Source organism: Moschus berezovskii, chromosome 11, assembly GCF_049115385.1.
Source record: "Moschus berezovskii isolate FMDL1 chromosome 11, NW_MosBer_1.0, whole genome shotgun sequence".
Classification (NCBI taxonomy): domain Eukaryota; kingdom Metazoa; phylum Chordata; class Mammalia; order Artiodactyla; family Moschidae; genus Moschus; species Moschus berezovskii.
This window is the reverse complement of record NC_142470.1, coordinates 8,888,434-8,905,672: the sequence shown is the minus strand read 5'-3', so window position 1 is coordinate 8,905,672 and position 17,239 is coordinate 8,888,434. Positions and strand designations below refer to the sequence as shown.

Sequence of the window (17,239 nt, the reverse complement as noted above, 5' to 3'; positions counted from 1 at the left end):
GCCAATTGTTAGCCCCGCACATCTGGGGGGAGCTGTGTAACCTTGCTGCTCCTCACTTTTTTCGTCTACAGGACGGGGATGGTGTTCCTAGTTAATAGTGTTGTCTTGAGCAGGAACACATCTATGCCTGGCAGTGAGGGGCCACAATTACACTATTTACGGTGTCTTCCCTTTCTTGGTCATGGAAATCCCCCGGGGACCTTGGAAAGCCATGTCTGTGATCTGGAGCACTGTGATCTGTGATCTCAGAGCACTGCTGGCTCCATGACGGGAATAGCCCTTAGCAGCAGTCCAGTTTCCCAGTTCCCAGCTTGCACATGTCCGGTTCCCCCTCTGAAACCCTAGAGCCCATCTAATCCTTTGAAAATCTTTGTTTTCAGATTGTCACTCCGAATTGAACCAGGAAGCAGCTCCCCAAGACTAGTCTCTTCCAAGGAAGATCTTGCAGGTATCGTAGCCCCTCGGGTGGGGGCAGACTCGCCAATGGCCCATACGTGGCTGCCAGGGTTGGCCTTGCCTGTGGAGCCAAAGACCAGAGTCCAGTTTGCTGGCTGGCAGCCTCAGTGTCCCTGCTCACAGCCGCTTCCTCCCACCCCCCGCAGCCTGCCAAGGCTTCTGATCACACCAGGGTCCTGCAGGGCACCTTTGGTCTGGGGCTCCCTGGGAGAGTCTGAGACCCAACAGAGGCAAGATCAGAGCCCAAGCTGGGGGCCTGCACTGGGTGGAGAAGCCCAGGACACTCCCCAGGTCACCTGGACGCTTGTCATCAGGCCTCCCAACCAGGCTCGTGGTAACACGCCCCGGAGGGGTGCACAGGATGCCTGGGGCCTTTGGTCCCACCACACACAGAAGGCTCACCTTCCTGGGGCATAAGTTTCATTCCCATATTTGGGATGCATGTGGCGTCCTGTCAGCGATAAGAGGCCCAGGCTTTGAAGTCAGACTCGAGCTGTGCTGCTTCCAGCTGTCACTGTGCCTCTCCGATCCTCAGTGGCCTCATCCAGAGAGTGGAGGTGGGCCAGCTCTCACCTTGAGGACTGGGCCACTCATGCTTTTAAAGCGCTCCGCCCACGTGTTCGCAGTGTCGGCTGCTTCAGAGTCATCTCTGTGACGGTTTCCTGTTGGTTGTTGTTCAGCCGCTAGCTCATGTCCGATTCTTGCCGGGGCTGCTCTCTGCTGCTGTTCAGGGCGGGATCAGATTGCAGCCTGGGGTCCAGTTGTACTTCTTCCTCCTGGTTTGAGCTTATGTGACACTCACCTGGGTGCCAGGCCACTACAGTCTTGAACAAGCAACTTTACACCCTCTGGGCCTCAGTTTCCTTACCCGTAAGATGGGGATAATAAGCCTCCCATCCCAGAGTCGCTGGAATATGAAAACTGAAATGATACATGCAAGGCATGCAGTGTAGAGTCTGACAGGCGGTGAGTGTTTGGTGAGGAGGTGGCTGTCTCAGGCTGCTGCCTGGTGTCATGACCCCTGCCCCCGACCTGTTGACCTGCTAACCAACCACTCACTCCCCTTTCTGGAGCCAGGCTGGTGCAGCGGTGCTGCTGTGTCAGGACCCTAGGGCCGCAGGAGGCTACGTCACAGCCTCTCACTGGCCCCGCCAGGCAAGCCCTCTGCCCTGACTCCGGGGTTTCCTCCAGGTGCCTTACCTTTCCCAGCCTCTGCCGGCTCCAGTGCGTAGGCTGGACCCTGCCCCTAGCCCACCCCAGGGTCCCACGGTAACTTAGCAGAGAGAGACGGAGAAGCTGGTTAATCTACCTAGCTTGGGGATGCTGCTGTCTACACCTCAAGAGACAGAGTCCTGGCCTGAACTTGATCCTCACGTGGTCCCATGAGCCCAATAGGAAACGCCTCCCATGGTCTCCTTTCACATCCACTGCCTTACGCACACGGCCGATGACCCACCAGCCGTGACCAGAGAGAAGTTCCTAGCGCTGGTCTCGTCTCTGCCTTCTTGTTTTAGAACCTTCTCCTGCTTACTCAACCGATGCTCACATACACCGGCTGTGGGTGGGGGTGGATGGGATCCCTCAGAGGGGTGTAGGAACGCTAACCACTCAAGGCTCTTTGTTCCAGAGGGAATGCCAGGGTTCTGGAGCAGAGAGTGGGCTTGGATACAGAGGGTTCTGCCCTTCCGTCTCCTGATCAGTCTGAATAAGAGGTCCCTGCATCCTGTCCAGTTAGCATACCTGAACGGGATGAGCGCATCTCAGGCCTTCCCCAGGTGCCCTCAGGTCCCCACGGCCCGACGAGCTGGAGGATTTATCTGTCTCCCAGTGCCCCAGGTGGAGACAGGAGCCAGGCACAGAAAACTTAGCACTGCTTCTGGGGGCCTCCAGAAGCAGACCACTCACTGAGCCCTGGGGCAGGAAAGGAGGAGCTCTGCTCACTTTTAAACACGATCTTTATTCTTTGGCTGCACCGGGTCTTAGTTGCGGCATGTGGGATCTAGTTCCCTCACCAGGAATCAAACCCGGGCCCCCTGCACTGGGCACATGGAGACTTAGTCACTGGACCACCAGGGAAGTGCCTGCATTCACTTTTGAGCCCTGCCTAGGATGGAAACCGGTACCAGAGCCGGGATCCAGCCCCCGGTCCAGCCTCCTCAAGGTTCAGCCCTACTCTCCTTCCATCCCATCCCCCCTCATCCCCACCTGGCTGCGGTGTTTACTGGCCTTATTGGCCATGTGAAACCAGAAGCCAGCCAGTTAACTAACGTCCAGCGTCAGTCAGAGTCCTGGCTGCTGCTGCTAAGTCACTTCAGTCGTGTCTGACTCTGTGTGACCCCATAGATGGAAGCCCACCAGGCTCCCCCGTCCCTGGGATTCTCCAGGCAAGAACACTGGAGTGGGTTGCCATTTCCTTCTCCAATGTGTGAAAGTGAAAAGTGAAAGTGAAGTCGCTCAGTCGTGTCCGACCCTTAGCGACCCCACGGACTGCAGCCTACCAGGCTCCTCCATCCATGGGATTTTCTAGGCAATAGTACTGGAGTGGCTTGCCATTGCCTTCTCCGCAGAGTCCTGGCAGGAAACAGAATTGCCCCCAGATGACTCACTGGAAGAGACTTAATGAAGGTGAAATGGGAATAGGAATAAATACTTTACACAAGGACAGCAGGGTACCCAGCACCTCTAGGCTGAAGATCTTGGGGAAGAAAAACTATTGCCAACTCCAACAAGTGCTGAGCGCAGAGGACGGGTCAGCTTGGCAGGAGTCGTGGTAGCCAAGGGTAAAGGAGGAGGAAGGCGGAGCTGAAATGCCTGGCCCTCTCTCTCCACCCTCCCACTGTATCTGCAGCTGCAGCCCCCCATCAGCCAAACCCAGCTGGAAGCCTGGGGTGAGGGAGCCAAGAGATGCCTCTTGGGTCCATCCTCCCAAGGGCACCTAGCAGGGTGAAGAACTCATCTGAAATGTCGGACAGAACACCCTGTGTACCCGCCAAGCCTTGATTTCTCCATCTGTAAAGTGGGCATAGTAATACCTCCCTCAGAGAATGGTTGTGAGATTTTATTAAGATCACATGTGCCTGACACAGAGCACACCCTCATCAAATGTAACTTTATTAGGATGATGTTATTACTGTCAATGTTATGATTCTGCCTCTGTCGCCAAATCATCACCGGGGTTTGGGGAAATCATTCCTCCTCTCTCTCCTCCCACTCCCCGACCAGGTCAGGCCCTCTGTTACACTGGGGAATGGCACACGTGGCTCTGATGCAGGCCACTCTGGTTTGTATCCGAGCACAGCCACGCAGCCGTGGACACATTGGCTACTTGCTCGCTATGGCGGCAGAGTTGAGGTTGAGACAGAGACCCTGAGGTCTGCAGACCTAAAACATCTACTACCTGCCAATTTCCAGAGCCTGCTGACCTTGCGTTGTACCCTCTTGCAGTTCTCCGTGCTCCAGGGCACTTCCCTTGTGGAAACTGGACAGCTTTCTGTGCTTCTCTGTCCTGTGTCTGCCTTCCCCAGGCCTGGAATTCCTGGAGCCCGCCTGCGGGTCGCCTGGTCTCTGGGCTCCCAGCTGGGCCTGTGGGCACCTGGTTCTCCGGCTGCCTGCTGACTCCACACCCCTCCCAGCAAAGTGCTGAGGCCAGCAGACCTCAGTACCCAGGCGTGTCTGCCACTGACTTTCCACAGCTGCGGCTCCAGCCTGGAAGCAGGGTATTAAGGCTTTCATGGACCATCAGAGGGCCCAGAAGTGTCTGGAAGGCTTTAGACGCACTCAGGGATCCCGACTTCCCAGCCTCGGCTTCCAGACAGCAGAGGGGACCTGCGGGGTCCCTTGCAGGTGGGACAGAGGGCAGCTTCAGGGAGGTCTTCCACGTCTGGCAGTTAGATGGGGCTGCGTGGCAAGAGCCCGACCAGATCAGGGACAGGAATGTGCCTCTTGCAGTCCCAGGAATGGGAGGAACGCAGCCTCCCTCGACTCCTTGGGAGGGGGCTGGGGCTATAGCCCAGGCTCTTTCCAGCCAGCAGGCACCCCCACACCTGCCGAGGAAAGACCCCAGGAGAGTCTGTTCACTGGAGGCTTCACATGCCAGGGGCCGGCTGTGAGCCATACCCACTGGGGAGCCTGGAGAAGACCTGCCCTCGTGGGCTTCATTCTCCCCTTAGCTGGGGAGGCGGGCAGCAGCCAGATGAGGTGGTGGGGGGAACAGCAGTCCCAGGAGGCCAGTGTGAGCTGCCTGACTGCACTCTGGCTACACTCGCTCCCCTCTCAGCCCGCCGGCCCTGCCTGGGAGATGCAGGCTCTGTGTCGGACAAAGCCCTCCTGTGAGGTCTCTGGGGCCTCGGTTGGTGTCAAGGTGGTCCCCCGAGCTGCAGCTGCACCCTGCCTCCCTCCGATGCCCTCACACCCCCCTATCCACCCCCCGGGGAGCGGCTGTGCCAGCGGCTCCACACCAGCAGATGGACAGACTGTGAGAAAGGAAGTGGAGAAACCTTCTCAGTTTCTGGTCTGGGGAGAAAAAAGGCCAGGAATGCCACGTTTTCCATTTCCCCCCATATGTAATGTTTAGCTTATATAAATGAACTAATATTTTCCTGGAGAGCAAAAATCGTAAAGAACGTTGACCCCGAGAGAGGGCAGTTGGTGCTGTGTGTGCCTTGGAACCGGTGAAGACATTTCCAGATCTCGTGAGCCCCGCCTCCATGTGGCTGAACCAGCTGACAGGTTTTCTCCGAAGATTCCTTGGCAGCAAAGCAAGTCCATGGAGAAATTCAGGCTGGCCGCAGGTTCCTATACCTTCAGGACTGCTCACCAACACACCTTTCTGTCTTCCTTCTGTTGCCCAGTGGGTAAAAGTCAGGCAGATCTTGGAGTCGTGAAGATCTTGGATCTTGAGTGCAGGGCCAGCTCCAGCGCTTCCTAGCTCTGGGACTTTGGGTGATCGGCATGGTCCCACTGAGCCTTGGCATTCTTATTGGTGAAATGGGAATAGGAATAACTAAATACTTTGGAGAAGGAAATGGCAACCCACTCCAGTATTCTTGCCTGGAGAATCCCATGGACAGAGGAGTCTGGCAGGCTACAGTCCATGGGGTCGCAAGAGTCGGACACAACTTACCAACTGCTGCTGCTGCTGAGTCACTTCAGTCGTGTCCGACTCTGTGTGACCCCATAGACGGAAGCCCACCAGGCTCCCTGGGATTCTCCAGGCAAGAACACTGGAGTGGGTTGCCATTTCCTTCTCCAATGTGTGAAAGGGAAAAGTGAAAGTAAAGTCGCTCAGTCGTGTTCAACCCCTAGCAACCCCATGGACTGCAGCCTACCAGGCTCCTCCATCCATGGGATTTTCTAGGCAATAGTACTGAAGTGGCTTGCCATTGCCTTCTCCGCAACTTAGCAACTAAAGCACCATAAATACTTCATGTAGGCTTACTTCGTGGACTGAGGCTGGGCCGGAGAAACCCTTAGACAGTGCCTGGCACACGCTTACCACTCAGGAATGTTTGCTTCTGGCCCTCACAGATAGGCTCTGATGCTGACCAGATGGAGGGATAGCATGGCATGGCCAATGGAGCACTGGACGGGGGGCCAGAGGGCCCTCACCTCAGCTCCAGCTCACACTCAGCAGCTGTGCCAGGTACTCTGGTCGCATAACTTGCCACCCCAGGACCCAGTGACACAAAGTGGCCATTTTATTAGATGCACAGACTTTCTGGGCTAGGAGTTTGGACAAGACACAGCCGGGGTGGCTTGTCTCTGCTCCATGACAACTAGGGTCTCAGTGGGAAAGATGTGAAGGCTGAGAGGGACTGGATGTTGGGGCTGGAACCGTCGGGACATGCCTGGTGCTGGGTGTCAGCTGGGGCGGAACCCAAAGGTCCACATGGCGTCCAGTGTGGCCTGGGCTTCCCTGGTGTATGGGAGCCTCAGAGTCATTGAGCTCTTGCATGGTATTGCTCTCCAAGAGCAGAGGTCCTCAAAGCATCATGATGTCTGTGTGACCCACCTCGGAAATCACTTAGCTTCACTTCTGCCATGCTCTGTAGGTCAGTTCAGTTCAGTCGCTCAGTTGTGTCCAACTCTCTGCAACCCCATGGACTGCAGCTCTCCAGTTTTCCCTGTCCATCACCAACTCCCAGAGCTTGCCCAAACTCATGTCCATTGAGTCAGTGATGCCATCCAACCATCCCATCCTCTGTCGTCCCCTTCTGTCGCTTTCCATTTCCCAGCATCAGGGTCTTTTCAATGAGTCAGCTCTTCACATCGGTGAAGGTGGCCCAAGTATTGGAGTTTCAGCTTCAGCCTCAATCCTTCCAATGAATATTCAGGACTGATTTCCTTTAGGATTGACCTGTTGGATCTGCTTGCAGTCCAAGGGACTCTCAAGAGTCTTCTCCAGCACCACAGTTGAAAAGCGTCAATTCTTCGGCGCCCAGCCTTCTTTCTGTCAGTCAAGGCAGTCTCAAAGGCCTGTCAGGCCCAAGGACAGGGCAGGAAGACTGAGGGGGGGTGTCAGACTTTGTGGCCCTGTGTTCAAACTGGCCACACCAGCTGGTTCACAGGCAGGGAAACAGGTTAAAGATAGTAATAGCTGACACATATGGAGCGAGTCCTCTCTGCCAGGCACTACTCTAAGCCCATCCATGGGCTTGCCTGGTGCACCTACACCTACCTTGTGAAGTAGGTGTAACTGCCCTCTAGGCGAAGGTGCTGGGTTGCTTGCTCCCCACATCTCACGCCTGGAGGAAGGGGCAGAGCCAGTTGCTGAGCCCAGGGGTCTGGACTGGTTGTCGCCTGTACCCAGCACAGGGAAGAAGCAGGATGCACCAGAGGGCCCTGGAGTCCCCTGGGCCCCCCATCATCGGTGCAGTGCAGGAAGCGCCCTATCCTGGGTGACCACCTTGGCGCACCCGTGGCGTTGCCACTGACGCTGTGAGTGGTGTGCTGTCCCTGCATGGTCCTCAGAGGCTGGTCTGTGTAACGGTAGATTCTAAACATGCTTTGGCATTGCCTCTCCTCCCCTTGCCCTGTCTGGGACCTCCCGCTGTGACTGCGCAGTGGGGGTGTTGCCATCCCCCCATTCCAGACTTCTGTCTACCTTCCTCGGCTGGCTAACCTCAGGGTCTGGTTGCCAAGAATGGTGCAGGCTCAGTGCCGACTCAGGTGCTGTTTCCTTCACAGGCACTTTGTCATGGGTTTTCCAGCAACCCCACAGCCTCTTGACCTGAGCAGATGCAGATCTTTTCCAGCGGGGCACTGCATGGGCCCTCAGCCAGTGCCCACCGCGTTTCTTACTGCTTGAAGTCCCCTCCAGCCCTCAGATCCACTCACAGGGACCACCTTGGTCCATGGGAGGCCACACCTGTCCTGGTCCGGATGAACCTGTGAGTGTAGCTAACCCTCGTGTGGCCACAGCCGTGTGGACTGTAGGCCTGAGGGAGGCACTCAGAGTCCCTTGGGTCTCCCAGCTGCTGGGGACATATAGCAAGTTCCTCGAGTGGCCTGGAGACCCCTAACTGTGGTTGAGAAGAGTGAGAGAGCACCCCCATGGGTGAGGGCAGCGACCCCCTCTTTCTGCCCTCATATTCTCAGAGTGGGTGGGGGACCCTAGGTGAGAGACTCAAGGGACAGGGAACCAGTTTTCGCTGGTTCCCTCTGGAGTTCACGTCTGCTTTGTCCTTGGAGTCTCCCATCCTAGTAGCCCCTTAAGGACAAGGTCAAACAGAGGAACCAAGACTCAAAGCTGCTGCCCTGCTGCAGCTGGGAACTTGGGCCTCTGGCTGCGAGAAGAAAGCGTCCAGACCTGACTGCAGTTGAAAGGTGTTGGATGCCATATTTCAGAAGGAAATGAACTGGGGCAAACCGAGTGACGTGTGAGTTAGAGCCTGGCTCGCAGTGAGGACCCGTCAGAGTCGCACACATGAGAAACAAAGACCGCGTGTGAACGTAGAAGTCGCTGGCTCCCAGGCTCCACCAGGAAACCTGGCCAGAGAAGGCTTTCAACACAAACAGGCTTTCCTCTGCAGAGGGGCCCCCGGGGCCCAGAGCGCTCAGGGTTCTGGCAGGCCCGGTGAGAGCCCCAGTGTGGGAACAAAATGAAATGGAGAATGAATGAAACACAGGGATGAAACGGGGAGACACGGAACCCCTTGCAGTTGGGAGGACGTGGACCCCGCGCCCCAGACGCTCGAAGCTCCAGATCGCGGCAGCGGTCATCCTGGCCTCCAGGGGTGATGCAGAGGCTCAGAGCCGGAGGAGAATGGACCCCGGCTCCCCACTCAGCCCGGGGCAGAGGCTGGATGGAACGCGAGTCTTGTGACTCGAGATTGAGTCGTTTCCCTCCGACACAGCTGCCTTCCATTAATCTCCGATGTGCGAGACTTGGAGCGTAGCCCGTGAGCAGCGGCCAGGCTGCCAGGTTGCTTGAATTGGGCAGCGCTGACCCAAGGCAGGACCGCTCCAATGCCGCCGGGACCCGTGGGAATGAGGCTTCCCGACCCGGGTGCGTGTCCTCCTCGGCAGAGTCGTGGGCACCATGCCGGTGCTCTTGGCACACGCCGCTGGCACTCCAACTGCCCACCCAGCCCTGTGCTGGGCACGGGGACACAGTCCCTGCCTCCTGGGGTGGGGGGTGGGGATGGACAGTCAGCAGGAAATCACACACAACTACTTAGCTTCGGATGAACGGGTGCCTTGAAGGCTGGGCGTGGGCCACGTGCACCCAGGATGATGGGGTGTCACCCTCTTCGTGAGAACTCCCACCCTCGGGGCCGTGAATTCTGCTACTCCAGGCCCTGTATCTCAGTGAGGGTCTAATTTAACCCCTGAGGATGCGAGGGGCCTCCAGTTCTTTCCGTCCGTTTCTTTCTCTTCCAAGAGAAATGTACAGAAGGAACAGGAGGCACTGGGGGCGTTTCAGGCTTGTCTCCTGTGACCCCCGTGGGTGGGCAGAAGAGGCCCGTGGCCCCCGCAGTGTCCCTGTGCTGGCTGGCCGGCCAAGGCCGCCTCTGAGAAGAGGAAGTGACGGCTGAGACTGAGGCTGCCGAGGTCAGAGTAGTGTGTGGCTTCTGAGCCGCCTTCCTTTAGAATTACAAATGGAGCACAAGGTCACTTTTTCCCACTGCCCACTCGTCCCTCACCCCGGCAAGCTCCTTAACCCTTCCAACTCCAGGTGCCACATCATAATGTTGAGATGCCGCCAACAGGGCCTGCGAGGCAGTGTTACTGTGACGCTGACATCAGATCCTCTGTCCAGAACATTTAGCACAGTCTCTGGCCCCTGGTAGATTCTCAGTGAATGTCACCCATTACCATCGCCAGCCCTGGCACAGTCGTGATAGTTATCCAATTGATGTCGTTACTGCTATTACCGTGTTTCTTTGTTTTTTCCTATCAAAGCAGGTGTCTTTCCTGGGTGTAATTATCTGGATGCTTGTCTCTGTCCCCACTTGACTGTGACTCCACGAAGGCAGTGTCAGCTCTCTAATTCAGAGTAGCTGGGCCGCACCCCCCCACCCCCAGGTGTTGTTAGGAAGGAGAGGCCAGCACTCTGTCCTTTCCTCCTCACCAGGGGGCTGCCAGGCCGGCTTAGTACCCCTGTCTTGCAGATGTAAAATTCACTCTCAGAGGCACGAGGTGACTCGCCCAAGGTCGCTCAGCCGGGAGGTGGCAGGTACCAGTGGGAGTGCAGGCCTGTCTGCCTCTGGGTCCCACGTTCTTTTCTGTCGCCATTCATCATCCTTGATCCTGCCCACTCCAGAGCCATTGTTAGAAGGCTCTGTGTTCTTTTCTCTTCCAATCAGTGAGTGGTCTGCTGGGCAGCATGTTGGTTTCTTGAGAGAAGTGTAATGAAAACCAGATTTCGTTCATGGTATCTTGTTCCCCAATGACTGTCAGTTCTCATATGTTCCAATAAAACTGCTAAAGAAACAGCCACTTAAAGATTATTCATGGAAAAATTATGCTGAGGAAAAATAGAGCAATCCTCTGAGATAGTCAAGCTTCAAGCCGCGTGGTCAGTTTTTCCAGCTTCTCGTGCCATATCGGGCCGGGCAGTGGGGACCACACTCTGCTAGGGCAGGCCAGAGCCCCAGCCCATTATCACTGCCCCCGCCCCCACCCCGAGGACACGGAGGAACAAACTTGTCAGCCACCCAGCTCCGAACCAGTCCCAGAAGACACGTGTCCCTGGTGCTGTCACATGGTGGCACCCCACCCCCACCCCGCCTGGTGGGGCTGGCACGTGAGGCTTTTCAGTAGAAAGAGTGTCACTTACTGGCAGAGAGGCCACCCCGCTACCCCAGGTCCCAGCTGAATGGAAATTCTTCTGCTTCAGCGTCACAGTCCTGCTGCTGGTCCGCAGTGCAGGGATGGGAGTGACGGAGACCCAGGGCACTGAGAGCAGCATCCGCCTTGACCCTGGGCCTGGGGAGGTCACAGCCCCCCGCCTTCCCCCAGCTGAGTGCAGGGGCATCTGAGGCCAGGCCTGCCTCCCATCCAAAGCAGCAAGGAGAAGGGGGTGGATCCGCGCCTTGGCCTGGAGGGCGAGTCAGGAGCTGAGTGGAAGCGACCAGGGGCGAGTCCAGAGGCTCGGGAGAGCCTGTCTGGGGTCGGAGCCAGGGCGCAGGAACCTCTGGGAAACAGGTGGGGAAGGGAGTGGGTGAGGAGAGAGCCAAGGCCAGGCAGGTTCCCAGAAGAGCCTCAGCGTGTCCACTTCCCACTGCACACGAGGCTGGTTCAAGGAGCAAACCCAGCTCCCATTGGCCATGTGACCTGGGGGCGGGGAGGTCTCCACAGGATGGCTGTAGGAGTATTGACTGCTCGGGAGTCATTGGACTCAGCAATGGAGTGTTTATACAAGCCTGGCACACAGTTGGTGCACAATAGGTGTTAGTCTCCCTCACCTTCCCTTCCTCGGGAGCAGCAGTTGGACGTTTATCCCTCACACGTTTCCTTCAAGAAGTGCCTTCTGCTTAGATTAGATCACCTCGAATGTGCCACCTTGTTCCTCCTCCCTCAGGTTTCCCCTAATGCCTGACCTCTGAACTGCTTGAGCTCCTTCCCCACCACAGGCCACCCCCCACCCCAACCCCCTGCCCCTGGTTCCCGGATAGTAGCGCAGGGCCCAGGTCCTGCTCACGGGCGCTCTCACCTGCAGAGCAGGCCCCCTCCGAGCACCCACCTTCTGGGGGGCAGCACCACACACAGCCAGAGGCCAGGCCCACAGCGCTCAATTATCAGTTATTAATGCTAGGACACCACCGGTTCCAACCACAGCTTGGAGCCAAGCGATCTGACCTTTACAAAATACTGAGCCCGGGGTGGGAGCCAGAGTGACTCAGGCTTCGAGACTGTGATCCTGTGTACAGGGAGCTGATAAACAAGCCACATTCCACCCTCCGCACGGATTCACTTATTGAGCAATATGTACAAAACAGAAACAAAGCTGGGTGCTTCCACGCTGCCTTTCCTCCCCACGGCAGCTACACGAGATGTCTGCCCGGGACAGAACTTGCTTTCATCCCTGTGCTTTGAGCAGAAGTTCTTCATGGGGTGCCCATCAGAATCACCCAAAGAGCAGCACCCCTGACCCACCTGAGGCCAGCAGAACCAGACCCTCCTGGGATGGGCCCAAGAAACTCCATTTCTCACACACCCTCCAGATGCTTCTGATACAAACATGCCCTGGTTGAGAATGACAGTCTCAGAGAAGCTGACGGCGACTTGGAACCCCTCCCAGGAAAGTGCAAGTGTACACAAAGCTTAGCCGCAGTCCTCGCCGGCTCCCATGGACCCTCCCAGGGTTGGCGAAGTCCAGGCCATGACTCTCTGACGTCACTGTCACAGGTTGGTCTGTCGGAGCCCCAATTCTTGAGATGATGCCACATGCAGGCTGGAATCGGGACCTCAAATAGCACCCCCTCTTCTTATCAAATTAAGTCTTCTGGATCCCCCTGCTTGGCCCAAGTCTGAGCTCTCTGTCTTGGTGGAGGCGGGTTATTACTTCCATTCAGGTCTGAGTGGGCAAATGACAGAACAGAAGCTGAAATCAACACAGCAGAAGCTTTGTTCAGTGGCTAAAGAATGGAGAAGCAGGAACTAAATTCACAGAGTAAAGACAGAGGGATGAGCAGAGAGGCTAATGATGGGGAGGCAGATGCCTTAGCCTACCGGGGAGGGGTGGGGCTTTTTCAAGGGAGTAGGGTGCCACCCTCTTTCTATCCTTCTTTGGTCCTTAATGTCCAGTCTTGGCCACCAGTGGACGTGTCATTTAATAGGCTAATGTGGTAAGATGGAGGTACAAGGAGACTCAGAGTCTGTTGGAAATCCCATTCATCGCCATCTTGGTCCCAGTTGGTTCCATCTGGTTTTTTCTTTGTGTGTGTGTGTGTGTGGTTTCCTTTCCTATCTCTGGACGCTTTAACTTAAAGATTTATATTCACTCCTGCTAAAGGTGGGAGAGTTGGCAAGTTTTAAGCAAGGACACTTCTGCTAACAGTGGAGGTTGATGGGTTTTGTTTTCTTAATTTTATTTATTTGACTTCTCCAGGTCTTCTTTGCAGCATGTGGGGTCTAGTTCCCCAACCAGGGATGGAACTCAGACCCCCTGCCTTGGGAGCGTGGAGTCTTAGCTCCCAGGAAGTCTTGGTTGATGGGTTTTGAGCAAAGACCTGGAGGAGCTCTAACAGCACTGTCTCCTGGCACCTGGCCGGGTGGCCCAGACAACCAGGCAGAAGGGAGCCCACTGACCAAGGCCCCATCATGCAGCCCCCAGTTCCTGGCAAAGGGTGGGGAAGGATAGACCTGGATTCCAGCCGAGCCCCTAGCACGGCACCTGGCACAGAGAAAGTGTCCATTCGTTTTTCAGGTCTGTTTATTTTAAATCATGAAACCTTTCTACGAAGAGAATATCTATGGTACCTCCCACCCATCTTTAACAGAAGCAAACATTTTGCCATGTTTACTTTATATCTCCTTAATTGTTTACAGATAGATTACACCCCATCCGTTCCCTTTCTTCCGAATGGAGGTATCTACTGTCCCCGTACCATTTTGTGTTACTCCTGTGTGGATTTTTGTATTTTACTACATGTATACCTATATATGGGCTGCCCAGATGGCACTAGTAATAAAGAACCTGCCTGCCAATGCAGGAGACATAAGAGGCACGAGTTCATTCCCTGGATTGGGAAGATCCCCTGGAGGAGGGCGTGGCAACCCACTCCAGTATTCTTGCCTGGAGAATCCCCATTGACAGAGGAGTCTGGGGGTCTATAGTCCATAGGGTCCCACAGAGTTGGACATGACTGAGGTAACTTAGCATGTATGCATACATATAAACATATATACTAGGTTTTTAAAATATTACATAAATGGCATCATGCCTTTCACCTAAACATTCATCTGCAACTCACTCTGCCTGCTTCCCATATGTTTCTGTCATATGGATTGTATCCACATGGTTACCTGCAGATCCAGTGTCTTCATTTCTTCCTGCTCTGTAGAATTTGTTGAATGAATGAACTGCAGCTCCCTTATCCATTTCTCTACTGAGGGGCATGAAGGTTGTTTCACATTGAACGTCCTTGGAGAGGAAATGTGTCCCTCTTGTGCATGGATGCACATTTCCTGAAGGCAGACAACCAGAACTGGAATTCTGGGGTCACGGTGATGCCATGAAGGCACCTTTACTCAGCATTGCTAATTACTTTTCAAGTATTTGACGTGCAAATGAGCCCTTAACTAGCATTCACATTTGATATTGTCAGGCTAATCATATTTTTTTTTTTTTGCAATCTAAAGAGTTGAAAATGTATCTCAGTTTTACTGTAATTTGCAATTCCATTATTACCAGTGAGGATAGGGCATCTTTCCATATAGTTATTGGTCATTGAGGTCATTTCCTGTTTTGTGAATTTCCTGTTTGTTTCCTTTGCCCATTCTCTTTCTTATAATCTGAACCGGAACCCTTTGATGGTGATGTGGGTGACATATTCCTTCTCTCAGACTACACCTTGCCATCTAATGTTGGTTTTCCTGTCTTTTGTTTATTGGCTTGATTTGGTACAGAAATGTTTAATCAAATTTTTTCACTTTTTTAAATTTATTTTTTAACTGGAGAATTCCTTTACTATGTTGTGTTTCTGCCGAACAACAGCACAAATCAGCCATAATTATACGTTTATCCCCTTCCTCTTGAGCCTCTCTTCCCTCATTTTTTTTCCTTGAAGGTTTGTGACTTTTGTTTCTTTCCTTTCCCCAAGGTCATCAGGATTGTCTCCTTTTTCTTTCCCGTAGTTTTGCATTTTTGCTTTTCATATGTATGCCATTAATCCACTTGCATAGTGTAAGGTAGGAGGACTCAGTAATTTCATCTTTTCCCACATGGGACCTAATGGTTCCAGACCCATGTACTGAAAAGACCCTGCCCTCCCTTTAACTTGTAGCGACACTGCCACCATGAAGAAGTCTAGACTCTCACTTGGGATTCACTGAACCGTTTCTCTATCCACGCACCAGCGCCAGACTGTTTGAATTACTTTTGTCTTGTGTTTTGGTCTGATAACTGGTAGGACAAGTCCTGTGCTGTTCTTCTCAAGATTTGTTGTGACTGCTTTGTCCCTTTCTTCTTCAGGATTTTAAGATCAGCCGAAATGACCAGATATAACAGGATTTCAGCACCATGCCCCTGACCATTTCAGGCTTTTCACTTATCAAACTTTCATGAATCTGTATGATGGTTGGATTTGAGGAGTTTAGACTGGCTTCAGGAAGAAGAGAAAGTGTGGCAACTTAGAACAGTCAGTGACAAGAGAGATGGACAGGGAGGGGGTGTATAAAACCTAGGGGTCTTGGTGATTGTGTGTGGCGAGTAAGAAGAGATTTGGAAACAATGGAAACAGTGAGAGACTTTATTTTTGGGGTCCCCAAAATCACTGCAGATGGTGACTGCAGCCATGAAATTAAAAGACACTTGCTCCTTGGAAGAAAAGCTATGACCAACGTAGACAGCATATTAAAAAGCAAGAGATATTACTTTACCAACAAAGGTCCATCTAGTCAAGGCTCTGGTTTTTCCAGTGGTCGTGTATGGATGTGAGAGTTGGACCATAAAGAAAGCTGAGCACAGAAGAATTGATGCTTTTGAACTGTGGTGTTGGAGAAGACTCTTGAGAGTCCCTTGGACTGCAAGGAGATCCAGCCAGTCCATCCTAAAGGAAATCAGTCCTGAATATTCACTGGAAGGACTGATGCTGAAGCTGAAACTCCAATACGATGGCCACCTGATTCGAAGAACTGATTCATTGTAAAAGACCCTGATGCTGGGAAGGATTGAAGTTGCGAGGAGAAGGGGACGACAGAGGAGAAGATGGTTGGATGGCATCGCTGACATAATGGACATGAGTTTGAGCAGGTTCTAGGAGTTGGTGATGGACAGGGAGGCCTGTCGTGCTGCAGTCCATGGGGTTGCAAAGAGTCAGACACGACTGAGTGACTGAACTGAGCTGAGTAAGAAGGGAAAAGGCAAGTCACAGTCTGGGAGAAGCCAGGACGACTGCTCCTTCCAGGCCAAGTGACTGAGTGGCCAGCAGGGCCTCCAGCCAAGGCTGGAAATACAGGAAGAGGATTCAGGTTCAACCTTGGCTGAACTTATGATATCTTCGGAAAGTTCAGATGAAGAGATCAAGCCAACAGAAGGAAATGCAGGTCTCAGGCTCAAAAAAAAAAAAAAAAGGATGACCATCACGAGACTTCCTTGATGGTCCAGTGGCTAAGACTCCTCGGGCTAACCATTCAGGGGACCTGGGTTTGACCCCTGGTCAGGGAACTAACTTCCACATGCCTGCAACTAAAGATTCTACATGCCACAATGAAGACCCAGTGCACAAGTAACTAAATAAATATTTAAAAAATAAATAACTGTTGTGCATTTCCATAAGCTCCGTTGCTCTTTAAAACAAACAACAACAACAAAAAAAAGAAGGATGGCAGTAAAGGTTTAAGAGTCATCAGCCAACCTGCTAAGTTAAAATCAAATCAGAACCAGGAGCCAAAGAGGGAAGCTTGGGACAATACCAGCCACGGGGGGATAAGGAGCCCATGGAGGAGGCTGAGTGACAGCGATCAAAGAGGCTCAGGGAGAAGCAGGAGCAAGTGACATCACAGGCGCCCAGGAAGCAGAGGCTTATGAGGAGCGATCCCCCGTGTCAGCCGCTAAGGGCGCTGGAGAGGAAGCCAATGAGTGCTTGGCAGTTTGGCCCAAAAGAAGTCAATGGAAATGTCATTAGGAAATGGAAACCAGATTTAGTGACTTGAGGAGTGAGTGAGGGGGCGGCAGCGGAGTGGGGGGCAGGCCGGCTTTTGAGGAAGTGTGGCGCCTGGGAGGAGAGCCGGGCCAGGGGGACCTTCTCTTGCAGAAGGCGAGAGACTAAGAGTGTATGCATAAACCGGGGAATGGACCGAGCAGGGGAGGGCAAAGTGGTGCAGTGAACTCTCAGAGGGAACAGGGGGTTTGGGCGGAGGTCCCTGTTCCCCGGGGGCCTGGCAGGAAGCCTGGTGTCGCCGGAGGTGCCCATGGTGATTGAGGGCAACCAAACCCAACAGGCACAGTGTTCTCGTGGCAGGAGGGTGGCAGCATTCTGGAGGGGAGAGGGTCTGATCGTTGTGCAGGGGGGCTGAAGGAGGGGTTGACACCTGGGAGTGGTTGTTGAAGGGAACAGCGGAGACCTAGTGCAGGGCGTGGTGGTGGGGCCTCAGGGAAGTGAAGGAGAGGGTGTGG

General features: G+C 54.0%; 1 protein-coding gene across 14 annotated transcripts in view; it reads left to right on the top strand.

The window, feature by feature from the left end:
* RALGPS1 (Ral GEF with PH domain and SH3 binding motif 1) overlaps positions 1-17,239 on the top strand; it is a 295,201-nt gene that overhangs the window by 248,422 nt on the left and 29,540 nt on the right. For all 14 annotated transcript variants that reach the window (XM_055400228.2, XM_055400227.2, XM_055400222.2 and 11 more), the window contains one exon: positions 381-448. In XM_055400228.2, coding sequence (XP_055256203.1) covers positions 381-448 — 68 coding nt within the window. The remainder of the gene's footprint in view (positions 1-380; positions 449-17,239) is intronic.